Source organism: Hypanus sabinus, chromosome 2 (genome assembly GCF_030144855.1).
Source record: "Hypanus sabinus isolate sHypSab1 chromosome 2, sHypSab1.hap1, whole genome shotgun sequence".
In the NCBI taxonomy this organism is placed as follows: domain Eukaryota; kingdom Metazoa; phylum Chordata; class Chondrichthyes; order Myliobatiformes; family Dasyatidae; genus Hypanus; species Hypanus sabinus.
In genome coordinates this window covers 83,552,716-83,573,193 of record NC_082707.1, presented here as the reverse complement: position 1 = coordinate 83,573,193, position 20,478 = coordinate 83,552,716, and the positions used below count along the sequence as shown (strand labels likewise).

At 41.5% G+C, this 20,478-nt stretch overlaps 1 protein-coding gene across 3 annotated transcripts; it reads right to left on the bottom strand.

Annotated features, from left to right (window-relative positions):
* Positions 1 to 5,216: 5,216 nt before the first annotated feature.
* On the bottom strand, positions 5,217 to 15,924 carry LOC132380378 (uncharacterized). Of its 3 annotated transcripts, XR_009507750.1 has the most exons (4): positions 15,702 to 15,924; positions 12,614 to 15,423; positions 11,408 to 11,786; positions 5,217 to 8,015 (listed from the first exon to the last, which is right to left on the bottom strand). XR_009507750.1 is itself a non-coding variant. In XM_059949121.1 (2 exons), the coding sequence occupies exon 2, from the start codon at positions 15,254 to 15,256 to the stop codon at positions 13,772 to 13,774; it is 1,485 nt and encodes a 494-aa protein (XP_059805104.1). In that variant the 5' UTR covers positions 15,257 to 15,423; positions 15,702 to 15,924; the 3' UTR covers positions 12,594 to 13,771. The 3 variants fall into 3 exon arrangements, 1 of the variants encoding a protein (XP_059805104.1); XR_009507751.1 differs by lacking the exon at positions 11,408 to 11,786; XM_059949121.1 differs by lacking the exons at positions 5,217 to 8,015; positions 11,408 to 11,786 and having other exon boundaries at positions 12,594 to 15,423.
* Between the last annotated feature and the right edge of the window lie 4,554 nt (positions 15,925 to 20,478).

Below are 20,478 nucleotides of genomic sequence, written 5' to 3'. Positions count from 1 at the left end.
ATAATTTACTTGTGTTTTTTAAGTCAAAGCCTGAAGGAGGAGAACAAGAATCAGAGAAGATCTGAATTGAAGCATCACTGAAAATGAAACCAGGCTTAACACAGGTAAAGGCATGCAAGGGACACAATCAGTGGAGATCAGCTGGAAAATAGCACCATCACGTTGGTTCTAGATCATATCAGAACTCATCTGTACTCTAGTTCAAAGGCAACAGGACCATTCAGCGCAAGGCAGATAAGTATTTCAAAAAAGCAAAATGCTTCAAAATTCAGAAAAAAACTGAGATATTGCAGATATTTAATGGGCCAATTGACAATAGGGAAGAGGGAAAACAGAGTTCATATTTCAGAGTGATGACATCTATGTAAACGGGAATGAAAGGAAGCAAGACCATCAGGGTGGGAACGTAGAGGTTGTGGGTGGGGTTGGGGATTGGGAAGCAGAAATAAGGACAAAAGGCAGAATAAATAAAAAGGATGATGATAGTTCACAAAAAGAGTGAGCATGGAGAAAAGAAACAATACAGACCATTCCCAGAGTTTGAATTTCTCACTTATGGAGAATCCTGCCTAAGAACGAGCTCCCATAAAGTTGTTAAATTCATACATCTGATGTACATACACACCTATGTTCCTATGAATGGTAGAACTGGTTTCTTTGCTCTTTTAGCAATTGTTCTTTCTTAGAGGTGAGTACAATTGAGGACATATATAGGATGAATTTGTCTTAATCCAAAGACTGGGGAATCAGAACAAGAGGATGTAAGTTACTGTAAGAGGGGAGAGATTTAGTAGGAACCTGAGAGGCAAATTTTCACCCAGTGGGGTGGTCCATAGATGGAATGAATTACCAGAGCAAACGGTTGAGACAGGAAGATTACCAACATTTAAAAGATATTTGGAAAGTTACATGGAAAGGAAATGTTTAGAAGGATATAGGCCAAAGTTGGCAAATCGGGTTATCTTAGATGGGAACATTGGTTGACGTGGACCAGTTGGGCTTAAGGCTTGTTTCCATTCTGTATAACTATCAGTTTTATGTGCTTTTGATGTCATTCATTACAATACTGTGGAACTATAGTAACTATATCGAGTAATTATTGTGTTTTTTTCTTAGTTATGGACAAAGTCATCTTATGCCCATCAGTAAAAACATAATCTATTCATTACCCAGGGACAGCCTGTAAATGTGCTTAGAGGAACTGAAAATAATCTTATCACATATTGACTGAAACACACTGTTTAATGACATAAAGCCTACAAATAAGAATGCCTAACATCTCACCTTTTTTCTCACTTCAGCCTATTGCACTTGCTTCACACTTTGTGAGTCATTATCATTCCTATGACCACATGGATTTGGGTGTAGACTAGGAGTTAAATATGTCAGAAGAAACTGGTTACCAACTTCAGTATTCACTAAAACACTCTGTCTATTTGTGGAAATCCTGCTATAATGCTGAATTAGGTTCGTGGGTCTGGCAAGTGGGACAGGAAACGCACTGAATTTGAATCAGTATATTAATCATCTATTTACAAACAGTAAAAATACGACCAAACGTTCATGTTCACCAAGTCACAGACACTACAAAGCCAGATATTCAATAAACATATGTAGATTCAACAAGCATACCTAGTTAAAAGTGCACAGATCGCTTTCCTTCCCAATCATCTTGCTTTAAACATAGAATGAAGAGAGCAAGCCCCTTCAACTTGCTATTTTACATACCCAGGATATCTGAAATTAGACACCAGGCATCTATCCAATAGGAAAAGCCACTGCACCTTCTAAACTAACCAATCACAATGGAAGTGACTTTCGACGATCAGAATAAGACGCGCCCCCATAGGACTCCTACTCACCTTTACTATCAGTATTACAGCCATTTGTTGAAAATAATAAAGGTTTGGACATTACAGTATCTTATTTCTGGGGCTTAGTACTAGAGCATCCACGTTATTGTGATCCTGGGAATCTTCCGCCAAAACCATTCACTGAGTGAACATCACAATGCCCATCACTGGAAGCAGTTGTGACTTTGATGGATGGAAACAAGAAGAAGACTGTGAGTTCCTTTGGATCCCCAGACTTCCTGGAACTTGGCAAAGTAACCAAAACCAAAATGAGGGATCTTCTCCTTAGTTAACTATCCACTACCTTCCATGGCAGGATTATAGAATCCAAGGGTGACAGTGCACTACAGTTTAGAAATAGACCCTCCATCCTATCTACTTCACTGCACCAGAGCCCTCCAGCACTTCCATCTGTTGTTGGTACTGCAATTACTCTCAGATCCATCCATTGCACATTGTTTTCCTGTTCTGCATCCACATTGTCACATGGTCTATTCCTTTTCATCTTAACACACACAAGTAGTTATCAAAGGTATTGGTGAATGTTTCACAACAAAGTTAAGCATCTACTCGATTGGCTTAATACAGATAAGGGTGTTGATAAGGGTGCATTTATTTGGTTTGGGGTCACTAAGCATTTTGGAATTACTTAATAAATAAAATTTTCTTTCCAAAGGAGCACCAACCATTCCAGTTAATTTCCATAACAATCTATCGTGACTTTTTTTTGTGTCAGTACTAAATGTAATACATTTGGTTTGGCAGGTTTTGGTTTGTACACTTTCCTTTGCTTACTGCATCTCTCTGTTAACCCCGGTTTTGACCTATCTCTTGATTTGGATCCATATCTCATTGGAATATGCTGAAGTTAGGTTGAAAATCTACCGTAGACCCTCAAACCTTACAAGGAGAATCTCGGATAGATTAATTCAATCATTTGTTTTACCTGTTTTTTCTTTCCCCTCTTTGTTCCCAGTAATGACGATTGTCTGATTATCCCATTTATCATATCACACCTCGATTTACTAGACAAAACCCCTGCCTGAGATTGAACTATGAGCTTCACACTCAGGTGTAGCTTAAAGTCTGAAGTTCCCCTTCTCACTATTACTTAGTTAAGTCTCACACCTCCTGAAGGTTTTGCAAACCTACATGTTTATAAAGAGCCTGAAGTGATTCTTGGGGACAATAATTGCAAATTATTCCAGCTCCAAAAATATTCAACAACACCCTTTGCATTGTACCTTTGAGCCAAGTTTGTGTCCATAACATCACTACCTGAGAAACTTACTTAAATCTTTTTGGGCTAATTTTTTCCATGGTTATTAGAAAATAGGTCAGTACATCAGATTCTAAAATAAATTATATTTCTGTTCTTAAAGGCAACTACCCAACCGGAGGAATATTTGCTTTTATATAAAGATCACATTTATGAAATGGTTGAACAGAAAAGTACAAGTGAAGATGTACCAAAACCTGAACTACCAGAGGACAAGGTAGACAAATGTCTAAACAAAGAAAATCCTTAAGGCTGGCTCTCATACCTTGTAATAGTTATTCATAAATACATCATAGAATTCCAGATTTTAGTCAGATAAAATGTAGGTGAAGGAAATAATTATATGTTATAATTTGAAGCGATTTTTGAATATCCTTGAATATTATTCAGAGAATTTTGGTAGCAGATAGAGCAAGCAATCATATAAACACATGGCATATTCATGCTTTGCAACAGAGTTAGAGCATAAGGGTATGAGTGGCTGACAGGCTTACTACAGGAGATGACACCTGAAGTTCTGGGCACAGTTTTGATCTTTGTATCTCAGGAAGGATATACTGGTCTTGACAATAGTGAAATGGAAGTTTTCTAGATTGACCTCTGTGATAAATGGTTGGAAGTTTCAGGGATGAATGATTGAGAAAAATAGGGCTATCTGTCCCAGATTTACCATCCCCTTTCAAAATGTCCTGTACCCATTGTAAGGTATCCTTAACCCTGGCATAAGAGAGACAACACACTATCCTGGATTCTCATTTCCGGCCACAGGAACACTTATCTGCACCCCTTACCATGAAGTCCTGTATCACTATCGATTTACCTGACTTCACTTTTCACTTCTTTGCCCCAGAGCTAGGCACCGTCCTACTGACCAGGCTACTGATCATGACCTGTGAAAGGCTATCCCCCAAATAGTGTCCAAAAGTGCTATAAAATGTTGCAGAGTAGAATCACTGCAAGAGAAGCCTGCACTGTCTACATATGCCCTTTGCTTCTCCTGATTGTCACCCATCTCTCTGTCCCTGACATTTTGAGTGTGACCACCTCGCTAAAGCTCTCATCGCTGATGTTCTCAGCACCCCAGATGATCTTGAGCACATCCTACTGTGCCTCCAGTTCCTTGAGCCAAGTCTGAAAAGTGAATGAGACTGGCCAAAAAGGATATGGAGCCTGCTGAAAATGCCAAACAGAAATGGTAAATCTTTTGTCAGGGGAAAAAGGCAATCCATTCAAAATGACCACTGAATGTTGGGACAAGACTAAAGCCTCACTGGCAGATCTCTGGAGCATCTGGTGCTAGTCAGAACAGTCCCTTCATGTCATCCCTGGGAAACATCGAAAACAGGAGCAGGAGTCGGCCATTCTTCTGTCTCACTCTGCCATCCAATGTGATCAGCATGAAGAACAGCCATTATGGTAGAGGGCAGTGAAAGATGAAGATGTGGCGGGCAGTGTTCACCTTGGAAGGGGGACATCAGTCAGCTTAACCATTCCCCATCCTCTGACTTCGATCTGCAAATGGGGTGGCTTTTCAGCCAGAACTGTGAAACTGTCACCATTTACTACCCCAAAGTTATGTTCTTTTGGGCATGACAGTAGATAAGAAGAAATTCAATGGAATCAGTGAAAACTTCACACAAAGACGGACCACAGCTGCTATGGGGAAAAAAGACAAACTGGGCAAGTACAAAATCAAAACAAGTAATAATGATACAAGTAATATATGAAATTATACACTCCTTCATCAGTAAAGCTAAAGCAAGTAGTTCAAATAGTAGAACTATTTTCTAAAAATATTAATGTGAACTTTGGACTAGATAAGTGCAGAACATTAAACGTAAAGAAAGGTACAATAGAGCTGGTAGAATATAAAACAGAGCAGCAGGATACAATACAACTGATGGATGAATTTGAAACATATTAGTATTTAGGATATCAACAAGCAAAGAAAATAGATCATAGTGCATTAAAGGAAGTACACCAAGGCTTAAATAACCTGACAAACAGAGCTCAATAGTAAAAATGTAGCAAGGGGAATAAACCAATTTTATTAAATTATTTTGGCATAATATCCGGGCCTGAAACTGATCTGGGAAATTTACAAAGTAAAACAAGGACTGAAGTGAAACATTTTAGAAAACACTGTGTACACCCAAAAACACCACCTTGGATAGAAGGAGGAAGAGGAATAACATACATAAATTCTATGCAACAGTCAGAAAAAGTTTCTAAAGATATATTTTCATCAAAGAAAACAGAACTCAGCACTCCACACAAGCATATGCATTTCCGATAAGGAGAACACACAGTTAAACTTAATGAAAACACTGTCATGGTCCGGATCGGTTCCCTTTTAAATTTGGTTAGGTTGCGTTATGATCCGGACCATTGACTCCTTGTTCCCTCCTAATTCCGTTTCAAGTGTCCCTTGAGCTTGGCCATTAAGGTAATCTACTCTCGACCCGAACCGGCAGTTTATAAGCCCCTGGCTTTAGTCGTTTGGGGCGAGAGTGTTAGGAAGCATTAGCAAGTCGCCGTCACTACCACAAGCCAGGGTTATCCAGCCCGCATTGGAGTGCCGGCAATTCGCCTTCCTTCGGCAGAGTGGGCCCGGGCAAGGTCAAACTGCCAGGGGTGAGTTGAAGGCAGAGTCCTGGCTCGACATTCATGTCCCGTGTCCGTGTCTGTCCATCGAAGAAGAGTCCCGGCTTGGTTCCCTGGCTCAATGTTCATGCCCAGTGTCCGTGTCTGTTCCTCAAAGAAGAGTCCTGTCTCGGTGTCTGAGTTGAAGGCAGAGTCCTGGCTCGATGTTCATGCCCAGTGTCCATGTTTATCCCTTGAAGAATAGTCTCGGCTTGGTTCCTGAGTTGAAGGCGGAGTTCCGGCTCACGCTTCTGTCCTGTGTTTGAGTGTCCACGTTCTGGCCGTTGGGATCCTTGGTGTCCACGTTCTGGCTGCGACGATCCATGGTGTCCACGTTCTGACTGCGACGATCCATGGTGTCCACGTTCTGGCTGCGGTGATCCATGGTGTCCACGTTCTGACTGCGGTGATTCATGGAGTCCACGTTCTGGCTGCGACGATCCATGGTGTCCACGTTCTGGCTGCGGGGATCCATGGTGTCCATGTTCTGGCTGCGACGATCCATGGTGTCCGCGTTCTGGCTGCGACGATCCATGGTGTCCGCGTTCTGGCTGCGACGATCCATGGTGTCCGCGTTCTGGCCGTTGGGATCCATGGTGTCCACGTTCTGACTGCGACGATCCATGGTGTCCACATTCTGGCTGCGGTGATCCATGGTGTCCACGTTCTGGCTGCAGTGGTTCAAGGTCCTAGTCTCCAAGTCCAAGGTCCGCGGCGATCCAAGTCCCTACTCTCCTAGTCCGAGGTTCGTGTTCCTCTTTGTCCTCCTTGATTTCCCGGTTCTCTGTGTAGCGAGAAATAAATGCTATTTTATTGAACGTAAGAAAGTCGTGTTTGAGTCCTGCTTGTGGATCCTCTCCCAGCGCTCTTGCCCCCACCTTATCACAAACACAAGCCAGAAACGTAAACAAGTTATCACTACAGAAGAATACGTTGACCAGCGGAAGAGTATGACCCTTCATGGAAGACATCCCCACAATCTGAGCAGACTAGATGTCAACAAAGAAGTGTTGAACACCTGGCTCAGAGTTGGAGACGTCTTCCCAGAAACAAAGGGGTTCCTTGTAGCAATACAGGACAAAGTATTTAATGCAAAAATAAAATCAAAAGTACATAATAAAAACAACAAATTTGAGATGATAAATGCAAAAGTGCCGAGAGAAACCAGAAATAAGCCAACACATTACAGAATCCTGTAGCAGTCTAACTCCATCTGATAACTTACACAGGCACACCAAAATCTTGCTTTAAAATACAAACTCAAAAGACACCACATCCTACTATAAAGACAGGCCTGATCCAGTTTCAGAATCAGAGTCCTACAGATTATATTACCACTGATCCATCATCATAGGTAGGGCCATCCAAAAGAACTGTTCAGATAATATATTGCAGGATAAATAAGCAAGAACAAGGTATTCAATAGATATAGTCATTCCAAACATATATAACACACAGAAATCAGTAAGTGAAAAACACCAGAAATATGCTGAATTGAAAGACTATGGAACATGAACAGGGTATATATTGTCCTGTAGTGATATCTACAACTGGTATCATCCCAATGTCACTCCACAATAGCATTAAACAATTACACCTGCACAACCATATTTATGTGAATCTCCAGAAAGCCACAAACTAAACACCACCAGAATAGTCGAAAGGTTCCTAGCAATTGAGAAAAAGGTGTGCTTGGCTATGCCCATACCTCAGGTTTTACCAGCCTGAGCTGTGAAAAGAATAAAAATAATGACATATGATAAATAAAATTGAGAACATTAATTGTAGTGTCCTTGAGAGTGAGTCCATAGGTTCTGGAATCAATTCAGTATTGGTACAGTGAAGTTATCTACGCTGGTTCAGGAGCCCGATGTCTGGTGTGGGTCCTCAAGCTCCTGTACCTCCTTCCTGATGTACTTGGCCTGGATGGTGGGGGTAAATGAAGAGGGATGCTGTTTTCTTGTGGCAGTGCCCTTGTGGATGTGCTCAATGGTAGAGAGTTCTTATCCTGTGATGGACTGGGCTGTATCCACTACTTTGTTGTAGGTGTTTCCATTCATGGACATTGGTGTTTCCACACCAGGTCATGATGTCAGGATGCTCTCCAGTGAGCATCTGGAGAATTCTGTCAAAGTTTCAGATGACACGTGGAAGCTCTGCCTTGCCTTCTTTGTAACAGCAGTTATATGTTGGTCCAAGAAAGATCCTCTGAAAAGCTTGGAATTAAAGCATATTTTCTGCTGTAGAAAAAGAGGAGAGGCACCTGTCACACAGGATTATCTTACACATTTTAACACTTGATTTCTAGGTGACTCCCAATTTTACATTCACAGCCCAAAATTCATTAAGGTCCAGCACTAATTGTTAAGTCCTTCAGGTTCACTGGATGAGGTGTTAAAGTATAAAACTGAAAGTGTCCTCGAGTGCAATCCATGCCCCTCCCCCGCATCCCTGAACAATACCGTTTTAAATGAGACTAGATTGTTTTAATTTCGGTGTTTACTGGTTTTTTTCAGGTAACAGAAATTGGGGAAGGTCAGAGTGAAAATCTTAAGCAAAGGTCAAAGACGAGACACAGCCTTGAAAAAGAGTCTGAATCATCCACCAAAAGGGTAAGTAAATGCTGTGAGTTTAATTAGATGTTGCAGGGAGTTAGGAGGGGTTGAGTTATCAGGAGAGGTTGGACACATTGGGATTGTTGTCGCTACTTTAAAGGACGCAGAGAGATGACCTTATATAAATCTGTAAAATCATGAGGGTCATGGAAAAGGTAGACATTCAGTCTTTTTGTCAGGGTGTGGAAATCTGTAACTGGAGGGCATGGGTTTATGGTGAGAGGGAGAAAAATTTGAAGGGGCAATTTTTTTCACAAAGTGGGTGATGAATATATGGAAAAGCTGCCGGAGGAGGTGATGGAGATGGATACAATTACAAGATGTTTGGACAGGTATGTGGATTGAAAAGACTTGGAGCCATATAGACCAAACACAGGCAGGTAAGACCAGCACAGGAAGACACCCTTTTCAACGTGGAAGAGTTGGGCTGAAAGGCATTGTTTCAAGCCGTTTAGCTCTCTGACTTCCTATTGATTATGCAGGATAATGCATGCTGAGGTTGTCAAACCTAATTAATCTGTCTTGTTTGACTTGGTGCAGGAGGCAGAGAACAGTTAAGAAGAATAGTAATCCTCTCTGTACTTTGAAGAAATGTGCCCTGTCTCTACTTTTTAAGCAGGTTTCTATATATCGGTGTAGCATGGAGTCAGGGTTGTGCGAGTCGGTTCAAGACCACTGTGGTGAATTGAATATTATTATCATTTAAAGAATCGGGGGAGGCGTCTGAGATCAGCATGGGCTCAGCGGCTTCTGGCTGCACTGTAAGGGAATTGTGGGGTAAGCAGATGACAAGCCATTTGAGGAGGAGGCCATTGAGCAGGTTTAAAAGCTTGTCAGTTCTTGGCAGTTTTGAAAGGGAATGCAAGCCCACTAATTTTCAGGAGTTCTTCTGGATCTTTTGAAAGAAGTAAAAAACCTTCACTTCAGGGGGCCTTTTCGACAGGCGGTTAAGGTAGATGTGGGAGGTTGTTAGCTGGGCCATGGCCAGGAATGGCTCCTCGAACACATGGACAGTACGGAGTGCTGCAAAAAGTTACATGAGCTCACAGAAGAGCCTGTTCTTCTTCTCTGTTAGTGTTTACTGTCCACACATGTGAGTACATGCATTTGTACTCACACCAACTTGTTTGTTACCTCTAAACTCACGTGCTGCTTATCTTGTGAAAACACTGACTGTTCAGCCCGGATAGAGACAATTAAACCGACTCTGACAGTGCCAGACAAGAAAGAGTTTCTCAGTGACACAGTGTTTTGGGCGATATCTGTGTAGACTTTGCACATTCTTCCTTCGATCACATAGTTTTTCATCAGGACTTTTGGTTTCCTTCAACATCTGAAAGACATGCCAGTTTATTACTTGGTTGCTGTAAATTTCCCCTTTGTGTAGGTAGGTGACAAAACAGGCAAATGTGAATTAATGAGGATGTGAGAGAGAATAAATCATATGGTTACATGGTGATAGGAGAGAAAAAGGGATTAGTGTGTCAGAAAATGGCATGAACCCAATGTGTAAACCGGCCTCGTTCTGTGTCATAATAAGTACATAAGCAATTAATCCCATTCTTCTGAGCTCTTGATGATCAAAAATACAGGTTATGGCACCTCGAGCTTCTTTTTCACAACAAAAGTACTACATGCCCCCTGTATTTACAAAGTCCTTCTTTGATTCTAGCCAATTGTTTAAAGCATTATGTAGTAAGAGTGTAAATGCTGTCTTTCACTTAACCTTGACTTATTTTAGCTATTTGTTTTAACTAAATTGCTAAAAAAAAAATCTTTAGTTCAAGAAGCCAGAATTTCTGGATGAATTGACTGAAAATATAATATGAGAAACCAGATACACTCTGAAAAAGAAATTGAATAATTGCAAACAAAGTAAAGATAGTGATGTTGCATGGTTCTAGATATTGGTATCACTATGAGTGATTAACACCCAGCCTTTTGACCTGGTGTTATATTGAAACCCAGTGCAGTACTCTTGCCTCTATCGTTGATTGCTGTTTTAACTGAAGACATTCATACATCTCTAAAAAATTAATGTCTATTGCCCACATTCTGTTGGAGAAAGTCATTGTACACATTGAGAAAGATTTCTGAAATTTATTGGAGTGTACTTCAGAATAAAATGGGAAGAATCAAACAAATCATCTTCCCTCAACCTACCAAAACCCTCCTGACACATAGTTAAGCATTCCTGGGAAGAGGTCATTAGGAACTTCATCACCAAGAATACAGCCTTGGTGACATTGATGCAGTGCAGCAAATAGTTTAAGTTCTGGTCTCCTCATTATAGGCAGGATGTGGAAGCTTTAGAGAGGGTGCTGAGGAGATATACCAGGATGCTGCCTGGACCACATGGTACATCTTATGAAGATAGGTTGAGCAAGATAGAGCTTTTTTATTTGGAGCAAAGGAGGATGAGAGGTGACTTGATAGAAGTGTACAAGATGATAGGAGGCATAGGGCTAGCTAAGGACTTTCTCCTGGGCAGAAACGGCTAATACAAGGGGGCATAGTTTTAAGGTGACTGGAAGAAAGTATAGAAAGTAGAATATCAGAGGTAAGATCTTTACACAGAGAACTTAGATGCAAGGAATGCCTAGACGGGGGTGGTGGTAGAGGCAGATACATCAGGGAATGTTTAAGAAACTTTCAAAGATATGCAATTAGAAAAATGGAGGGCTATGTGGAGTAAAGGGTTAAACTGATGAAAAAGGATCATTTCCATCAATCTAACCCTTTCTTTCACATGGCCCTCCATTTTTCTATCATCCATGTGCTTTCCCAGCATTTATGATGAATAAACTCGTCTCAGGTATCCAGACAGGTACAGGTATCGATTATGACGAACGTTTCAAAGACAAACTCTGCCATCTTCATCAGGGATGATGCTTGGGCATGCATTGTTCGGTGGTATTTATACACCCCATAGTCCGTCCTCTTGATTGGTTAGTCCCCATCCAATCAGATTTCCACGCTCCCATCTTGTTTACAATCAAATTCCAATTCTTACTTACAGCGAGACCTTCATCTTTGTTGGAATTCTTTTCCTCTAGTTTTCTTTCAATGGCTTCTTTTACCAGGTGGTCCCACAAGCAGTTTTGTGTTGCCAAAGTCAATTCTATGGCCATTCCAAATGCAATATTCTGCTACCGCCGATTTCTCTGGGTAACCCCAAATGGATACACCTCCTCTGCTTCTTGATGTGGGTTTCCACTGTGCATCCCATCTGGATGGTATACACTGCTCCACATTCACAAGGAATTCTGTAAACCCCAGCCAACCCGAGACCCAGGTCATCTTTGACCAGCATTAGCTGCGATTTGAGCTTCCTTATGGGTTTACGGATGGTATTAATCCAATATTTCTTCAGGATCCTGGTGACCGTTCCAGAGACTGTGGAAATATAGGGAAGACAAGAATCTTAATAATGACAAAGGTCTTGATTTAACTAAGAAATGGAATTCAACAGTAAACAAGGTGGGAGAGTGAAAACCTGAATGGATGAGGACAAACCAATCAGGTGGGATGGACTATGGGGGTATAAATGCCATCAAACTAGACACGCCTGGGCATCATCCCTGATGAAGATGGCTGAGTTTGTCATGGAAACTTCAATACCTGTACTCAGCTGGAAGCCCAAGCAGAGTTTATTCAGTTAGGTTGATCTTAAAGGTTTAAAGGTTGGCACATCATGGGCCAAAGGGCCTGTACTTTGCTGCAATGTTCTACATTCTATGTATTGTGTTCTAAGATTTCACACAAGTCCAACTTAACTATGTTAGCATTTATGGTCCTTACAAGTCCAACCATTTGCATTGAATCACTGCTTGTTGATCTCCAATACCCTTCACATTTTCTGAGTGAGAAATTCTAGACCAGGTATGGTGAATATTTTTGAGAGCATTTACCCAAATTGGTGATAGTCTTCTAAAAAGTTCTCTCATATACCATGATAACTTGAGCTGAGATTATCATTGATAAATGAATTAGTAATAATAATTCTGACATTTTAAGGGAAAAGGGTAAGTTTACTTGTTTATTTACATATATTTATTGTTGTACGATTGTACTATTACTAAAAGTAAAGCAGAGTATAGCAGATTAAAAAGTATAGCAGATCAATGAAATATATTAGACAACCTGAACAAAAATTAGTAATACAATTTTTGAATTAAAAAGTAATATCACTGCTAAATAGTATTGTTATTGTAACCACTTACTGTCCAAATACTGAAGTGTACACCAGGTCTGTGAGGATTTCAATACGTATTGTCCAACATCATGTATTCTCACAACTGTCCACTTGACACCAAGCCGGCGTGAGGCATTTACTGTGTAAACCTCTCACTGCTTGTGGGTTGTAAAAAATAAATTGCTGCTTCATTTGGCAGTAAATATAATCATTGTGTGATTTTCCATTACGTGTGGGGTTTAATTGAGGAGCAGCACTGCATGCCACGTGCCAACAACATTTTTCTTTGTGTTCTCTTGGGCACGTGTGCCATTAGTTCACCACCCCTGTTTGACATTTCAAGTGAAGATTCTGTGCAGAAACTATCCATTCAGAATAATCCCACTTCCAGGCTCTTGGTTCATGGACTTGTAGTATATACACAAAAATTTTATCCAGTTTCAACCAGTACAGAGTGTAACGTTCTCCTTCGGGTGTAACGAAACGCCGAATTTAACGTCCGGATAAACCACAGTTAATAAGAACCAGATCGCAGTAAGATTAACCATTTACTGTTCACTCTTCACATTAACATATGGTGAAAACTGTTGATAAAACAATACAAGGTTGATACAGTATTTGTTCCTTCCTTAATATCACATTTCAAGTGTAAATACTTGCAAAGGTGACTATAACTACATTACACTAAGGTGCAGTATACAGGGAGAGTTTACCTGCTCCATTGACTACTTTAAATACACTTCCATGCAAACTATCCGCGACTCTTTAACTAACGAAAGCATAAACATTATCTACCGTCGTTACCTCTAACAGGATCAGCATTAACATCTTAGTTCAATATATCGATTATCTATTAACTTACAGCGTTGCTCTCACTGTGATTTCTCATGCCTGCAAAACTGCTTGTGCTCAGGTGAGCCTCGTGGAAAGCCCCCACCCTCGCGCTAATTTCAAACCGGTGTTTTCCCACAAGACGCGGCGAAACCGGATGTGACGTCATCGCATGCCGATATATTTTACATGCAATGAATACACTTTAAACACTTCTAATTCTAACTAGAAAATACTATTGAATGAATTACTAAGCGAAAATATTATAAACTAAATAACTGTCGTAAAGACAGCACACTCCCCGCTTGACCTTCGTAAGGTCACAATGAGCAGAGTACAAAACTTAGTCTCTTAATCAGTCATTGGGTAGAAGTAGAATAACTTCTGTAACTGGCCCTTGGTAAATTTTCACATCGCCTTGGTCGGTAGTCTTCAATTCGATCTTCCTGACATGTCCATCCCCGCTAGGGAATGTAACAGTGATTCTGGCCGTTGGCCAGCTGTTGCGGGCGATTTGCTTGTCCCTGAGCAGGACTAAGTCTTCAACTTGAAGATTCCTTCGGGGTTCTGTCCACTTTTGTCTCTGTTGCAACAAAGGTAGATATTTCTGTCTCCAGCGGGGCCAGAACTGATTTGCCAGAGCCTGGACTTGTCTCCATTGCTTTGTGTACAAATCCTTGTCTGAGAAGTCTCCTCGTGGAGGAGGTGCTCCTGCCTTCTGCGTAAGGAGCGTTGATGGCGAAAGTATAAAGGGGTTTTCTGGGTCAGAAGACACAGGTAGGAATGATTGTGCGTTTATAATGGCTGTGACCTCTGCCATTAGGGTGCACAGTACCTCGTGGGCCAATCGGGTGCGTTGCTGCATCTCGGGTTTCCTTTTCCGGGTTTTCCGTAAGGACGTGAACCGTTTGACTGCCTGCTCTTTGTTATCTGGTGAGCGCTGGCGTGGTTCTCTGATTGGCAATGGGGCAACCCCATTATTTGCTTCATCTCTGAAGACCTTGGTGTCTTTGGGTTTTAAAGAAATGGTATCTTGAGCTGATTGTGCAAGTTTGTTTCCGTGCTCGGTTTGAACGAAAACTGACTGACCTAGCGTCTCGTCGGTTACTTTACGCTTGGTAATGTCTTGTTGTGCTTCTTTAGGGTACACCTCAGTGAGGCAGATCTCGGAACAAGAACGGCTTGACTGAGTTTGACCGCAAACTTCTGTACAGTTCGAGCTGACAATTGTTGTCCTGGAGTGAACCTCTCCCTCCCCGCCGTCCTGTTGTGGGGGTGAAGGAGCGTTGACGGTTCTTTCATTCTTGACTTCATCACGGAGCCGTGAGGGTAAATTTCCTTCCTCGTATGGATGTGATGCAATCGTGACTCTCTGAGGTTCCTCGTAGCTGGGGAAGTTATCGAATACGTATGGAGAAGGGAGACAAGCCTGCCTGTCTATTTGAGATTGTACATAGTCACTTGTGCGTTCCAGTCTGGTCCTTTCTAAAGTAGATCTTGCTGCGGTCAGATCATGCGACCCTTCAGCTTCTTCTATGTACTTTGCTTCCGCCACGGCAGCTTCTTCTTCTCTTTCTAGCTGCAGCACTTGCAACTCTGTCGATATTTTTGCCATTTCCAACTGGGTTTCGGCTTCTCTGGCGGCCTCTTCTCTTTGTCTGGCGGCCCTTTCGGCTTCTTTGGTGGCCAGTTTCATTTTCAAAACTGCTTCTTGTTTGGCGTAATGCAGTCGCACCTTGGCGGCTTCTGCCTTGGCTCTTGCCTGTGCGGACTTACTTGATGTCGTTCTACTGCCCCTGTCGCTGGGCGGCGTCGACTTGATGCTGGATTGAGCTGACATTGCAGCACTTGAAACACCTGATAATGCCGCTTTTTCACTGTAACGTTCTCCTTCGGGTGTAACGAAACGCCGAATTTAACGTCCGGATAAACCACAGTTAATAAGAACCAGATCGCAGTAAGATTAACCATTTACTGTTCACTCTTCACATTAACATATGGTGAAAACTGTTGATAAAACAATACAAGGTTGATACAGTATTTGTTCCTTTCTTAATATCACATTTCAAGTGTAAATACTTGCAAAGGTGACTATAACTACATTACACTAAGGTGCAGTATACAGGGAGAGTTTACCTGCTCCATTGACTACTTTAAATACACTTCCATGCAAACTATCCGCGACTCTTTAACTAACGAAAGCATAAACATTATCTACCGTCGTTACCTCTAACAGGATCAGCATTAACATCTTAGTTCAATATATCGATTATCTATTAACTTACAGCGTTGCTCTCACTGTGATTTCTCATGCCTGCAAAACTGCTTGTGCTCAGGTGAGCCTCGTGGAAAGCCCCCACCCTCGCGCTAATTTCAAACCGGTGTTTTCCCACAAGACGCGGCGAAACCGGATGTGACGTCATCGCATGCCGATATATTTTACATGCAATGAATACACTTTAAACACTTCTAATTCTAACTAGAAAATACTATTGAATGAATTACTAAGCGAAAATATTATAAACTAAATAACTGTCGTAAAGACAGCACACAGAGAAACATCAATGTGTAATTTTAGCTCTATTCTTTGTGCAGCTCTTGGTTTCGTCACGCAAGACAAAAGCTGCAAAGGCCCTTCTGCATTTCATAAAACCCTCTTAGAGACTGATAAAATCCATACATGATGCTGATAGATAAGGCTGGAAATACTCACTTTATACTGCATAGGTTTAAATGAGAGGATTATTTTTGTTTTATTTACTAAACTGGGTGTTATTTTTTTTCTCTCTGGTTCCAGAAGCCAGAAGATGACAACAAACAAAATGACAGCCAAAATGTGAAACAAAAAGCTAAGACCAGGCATGATTCTGAAAGCGAGTCTCAAGCATCCACAGAAATGGTAAAGCAACAAAGGGACCTAGAGTGGGCAGGCTGCACAATGCTGACAGATAATTATCCATAGGTGACTTGTTACCCCAGCGCAGGATGCAGAGGAAATAAGTGCTCTAACGTCATTATCATGAGTTGTTTTGTCAGTCATTGCTAATAGTGCCATTTTATGTCCCAGTACATCTGCAGTATCTGATATTATGAATAGTTAGTATTGGTTTCAACTAACTAGTACTGATTGTAATAATACATGGACACGTGGCTTCTCCTTGAACTGGGTTGGAGAAATTTCATGCATAGGTCGTGAACATTTTGGGCAGGTCACAGATGAATGAGATCTCCTCAGCCTTTGGACTTGGTTCGAGAATGAGATGAGAAAGATCAGCCAGGTCATTGTGTCACAAATGGATAGGAAGTTTGGCAGATTGTAAGGCGGCTGTGGGGAAAGATTGTCAGTGAGGTCAGCACAGGAATGAAGCCCAAAGGATAAGGATGTGATGTTGCAAGCAATTTAATCGTGTTACTAAAATTGAGAAGGCACCAAAAATATTTTTCACTGCAACTTACCATGATCATTTGCAAAGCAACGTTTGCTATCAGGAAAAATCATTATTTATCTGGCAACACATAGTCTGACATATTTACCACTATTCAAAGATTCAAATGAATATTCAATTCTGGTGGCCACAGAACCAAAGCAATTGAAAGATTGTTGCTTCCTTTTCTCTGACAAGAGAGAGCAGCATTAGATCTATGACAGCTAGTGTGGGAGGCAAGGTTGGGCCTTTCAATTCACCATCCAGAAGGAAAAAATGCAAACCAGCACAGAAACTGTCACTGAGCCAGAAACAGTTGAATAATAACTGCCTACTCCTACGTAATTCTATTTCTCATTTCTGTCCTCCCCTCATTCTATAATCTCACCTAATTTCCAAGTAATCAGTACCTCTAATTAGTTTCTCCAACTAGCACCTGTTAAGTTTGTTCTTAATAAAACACTAAGAGCATTTTATTCTGAACACTCCTTCTCAACATTGAGTGTATGCAACTAGATCACAAATTAAACTTCCAGTTCTGGGGGAACCGCCTGCATTACCCATGGGGATTGAAGTTATTAGGCACACAGAGAAAAACACATCTTCCTCGGTTGAAGAAGAAAAAAAAAACACAATACTATGTTCTGAAAATCCTGCAAGGAACAATACTCCTTTCCAACAAAGATAGCTGCATTAACTTCAATTGCAATGAGCAAATATAGTCACTTATCCACTCAATAACTTTCAATCAGACTCTGCGGTGGTTTAATGATCCTTCTTGGTCTGCTATTTGTTTCCACAGATGTATTGCTTGCATTTGGTACATAAACATTTGTGTCTTTCTGAGAAGGCTTATCAACATACTTATTTCTTTCACATCCTTCTGCCAAGATCCTATTTGTTTGTCTTTGTTCTTGTTCCTGCTGTGTGACCAGAATGGAGCCCTGCACTGTATCCATGCGATCAGTGAGTCTTTGCACAAGTTCCAACTGATTCCGTCTGAATTCACGGAGCTCCCTCTGCTGACCGTGTATCATAAGTAACAATTCCTCCTGTTGGTTTGATTTGCTGAACTTGGGGACTGTATGATCTTCCCATCTTTCCTATAATTTTTCCTCTTCAACTTCAGAGAGGGATGTGAAGACATTTTTGATATCCACTATTTAACTGGAATTTGATAATGGCAGATTTTGAACCAAAGCTGCATGATATGGAAGCAGGAGTGGCATCTTGATTACTCTGTTCAGTACTGGCATCCTGACTGTCATGCTGTGTAGCTGATACGGATGTCTATGGAAAAATGGTGTTTCTCTTCAATAATCTCTCTCAAGCTCGCATGGATGCTGTTGCAAGTCTCTCAAGTTACATCACGTAAGATCCAAGCCCCTCAAAGACATCTGTGTACTCTTCCATAAATGTTATGTAGTCAACCTTGGTCTGTGAACCTACTATGAAGACTTTTTTCACATGCACTCTGACCTAACATTGGCTATACTCTCTTTTCCATAAACAGTAACTATGCCTTTAGGTGCTGTCTCTTGTGCTTGATTGTCACTATACAGCCCTCTTTTACTGAGAAGTTCTCTTCAGTATAAACAGTCACTTTGAACTTCACTTGGTAAATCATCCATGGACAACAGATTCACTGGGCTCCGGTGTCAAGCTTGTATTGAAATACTGTCTCATTCAATAGACTATAGGTGCAGAAGTAGACCATTCGGCCCTTTGAGCCTGCACCGCCATTTTGAGATCATGGCTGATCATTTACTATCATTACCTGGTTCCTGCCTTGTCCCCATATCCCTTGATTCCCCTATCCATAAGATACCTATCTAGCTCCTTCTTGAAAGCATCCAGAGAATTGGCCTCCACTGCCTTCCGAGGCAGTGCATTCCAGACCCCCACAACTCTCTGGGAGAAGAAGTTTTTCCTTAACTCTGTCCTAAATGGCCTACCCTTTATTCTCAAACCATGCCCTCTGGTACTGGACTCTCCCAGCATCTGAAACATATTTCCTGCCTCTATCTTGTCCAATCCCTTAATAATCTTTATGCTTCAATCAGATCCCCTCTCAATCTCCTTAATTCCAGCGTGTACAAGCCCAGTACCTCTCTGTGTAAGACAGTCCTGATATCCCAGGAATTAACCTTGTGAATCTACGCTGCACTTCCTCTACAGCTAGGATGTCCTTCCTTAACCCTGGAGACCAAAACTGTACACAATACTCCAGGTGTGGTCTCACCAGGGCTCTGTACAAATGCAAGAGGAATTCCTTGCTCTTGTACTCAATTCCCTTTGTAATAAAGGCTAACATTCCATTAGCCTTCTTCACTGCCTGCTGCACCTGCTCATTCACCTTCAGTGACTGATGAACAAGGACTCCTAGATCTCTTTGTATTTCTCCCTTACCTAACTCTACACCGTTCAGATAATAATCTGCCTTCCTGTTCTTACTCCCAAAGTGGATAACCTCACACTTACTCACATTAAACGTCATCTGCCAAGTATATGCCCACTCACCCAGCCTATCCAAGTCACCCTGAATTCTCCTAACATCCTCATCACATGTCACACTGCCACCCAGCTTAGTATCATCAGCAAATTTGCTGATGTTATTCTCAATCCCTTCATCTAAATCGTTGACGTAAATTGTAAACAGCTCTGGTCCCAATACCGAGCCCTGTGGCACCCCACTAGTCACCACTTGCCATTCCGAGAAACACCCGTTCACCGCTACCCTTTGCTTTCTATCTGCCAACCAGTTTTCTATCCATGTCATGGATTTTACCCACCAGTCTCCTATGTGGGACCTTATCAAATGCCTTCTGAAAATCGAGGTACACTACATCCACTGGATCTCCCCCATCTAACTTCCTGGTTACATCCTCGAAAAACTCCAACAGATTAGTCAAGCATGATTTACCCTTGGTAAATCCATGCTGGCTCGGCCCAATCCTGTCACTGCTATCTAGATATGCCACTATTTCATCCTTAATAATGGACTCTAGCATCTTCCCCACCATCGATGTTAGGCTGACAGGTCAATAGTTCTCTCATTTCTCCCTCCCTCCTTTCTTAAAAAGTGGGATAACATTAGCCATTCTCAGATCCTCAGGAACTGATCCTGAATCTAAGGAACCTTGGAAAATGATTACCAATGCATCCGCAATTTCCAGGGCCACCTCCTTTAGTACCCTAGGATGCAGACCATCTGGACCTGGGGATTTGTCAGCCTTCAGTCCCATTAGTCTACTCATCACCGTTTCCTTCCTAATGTCAATCTGTTTCATTTCCTCTGTTACCCTATGTCCTTGGCCCATCCATACATCTGGGAGATTGCTTGTGTCTTCCTTAGTGAAAACAGATCTTAAGTACTCATTAAATTCTTCTGCCATTTCTCTGTTTCCCATAACAATTTCACCCAATTCATTCTTCAAGGGCCCAACATTGTTCTTAACTATCTTCTTTCTTTCTCTTCACATACCTAAAAAACCTTTTGCTATCTTCCTTTATATTCCTGGCTAGCTTGCGTTCGTACCTCATTTTTTCTCCCCGTATTGCCTTTTAGTTAAGTTCTGTTGTTCCTTAAAAACTTCCCAATCATCTGTCCTCCCACTCACCTTAGCTCTGTCATACT

Coding starts and splice junctions, on each gene's coding strand:
- LOC132380378 (XM_059949121.1), bottom strand. CDS start 15,256: ATGTCAGCTCAATCCAGCATCAAGTCGACGCCGCCCAGCGACAGGGGC.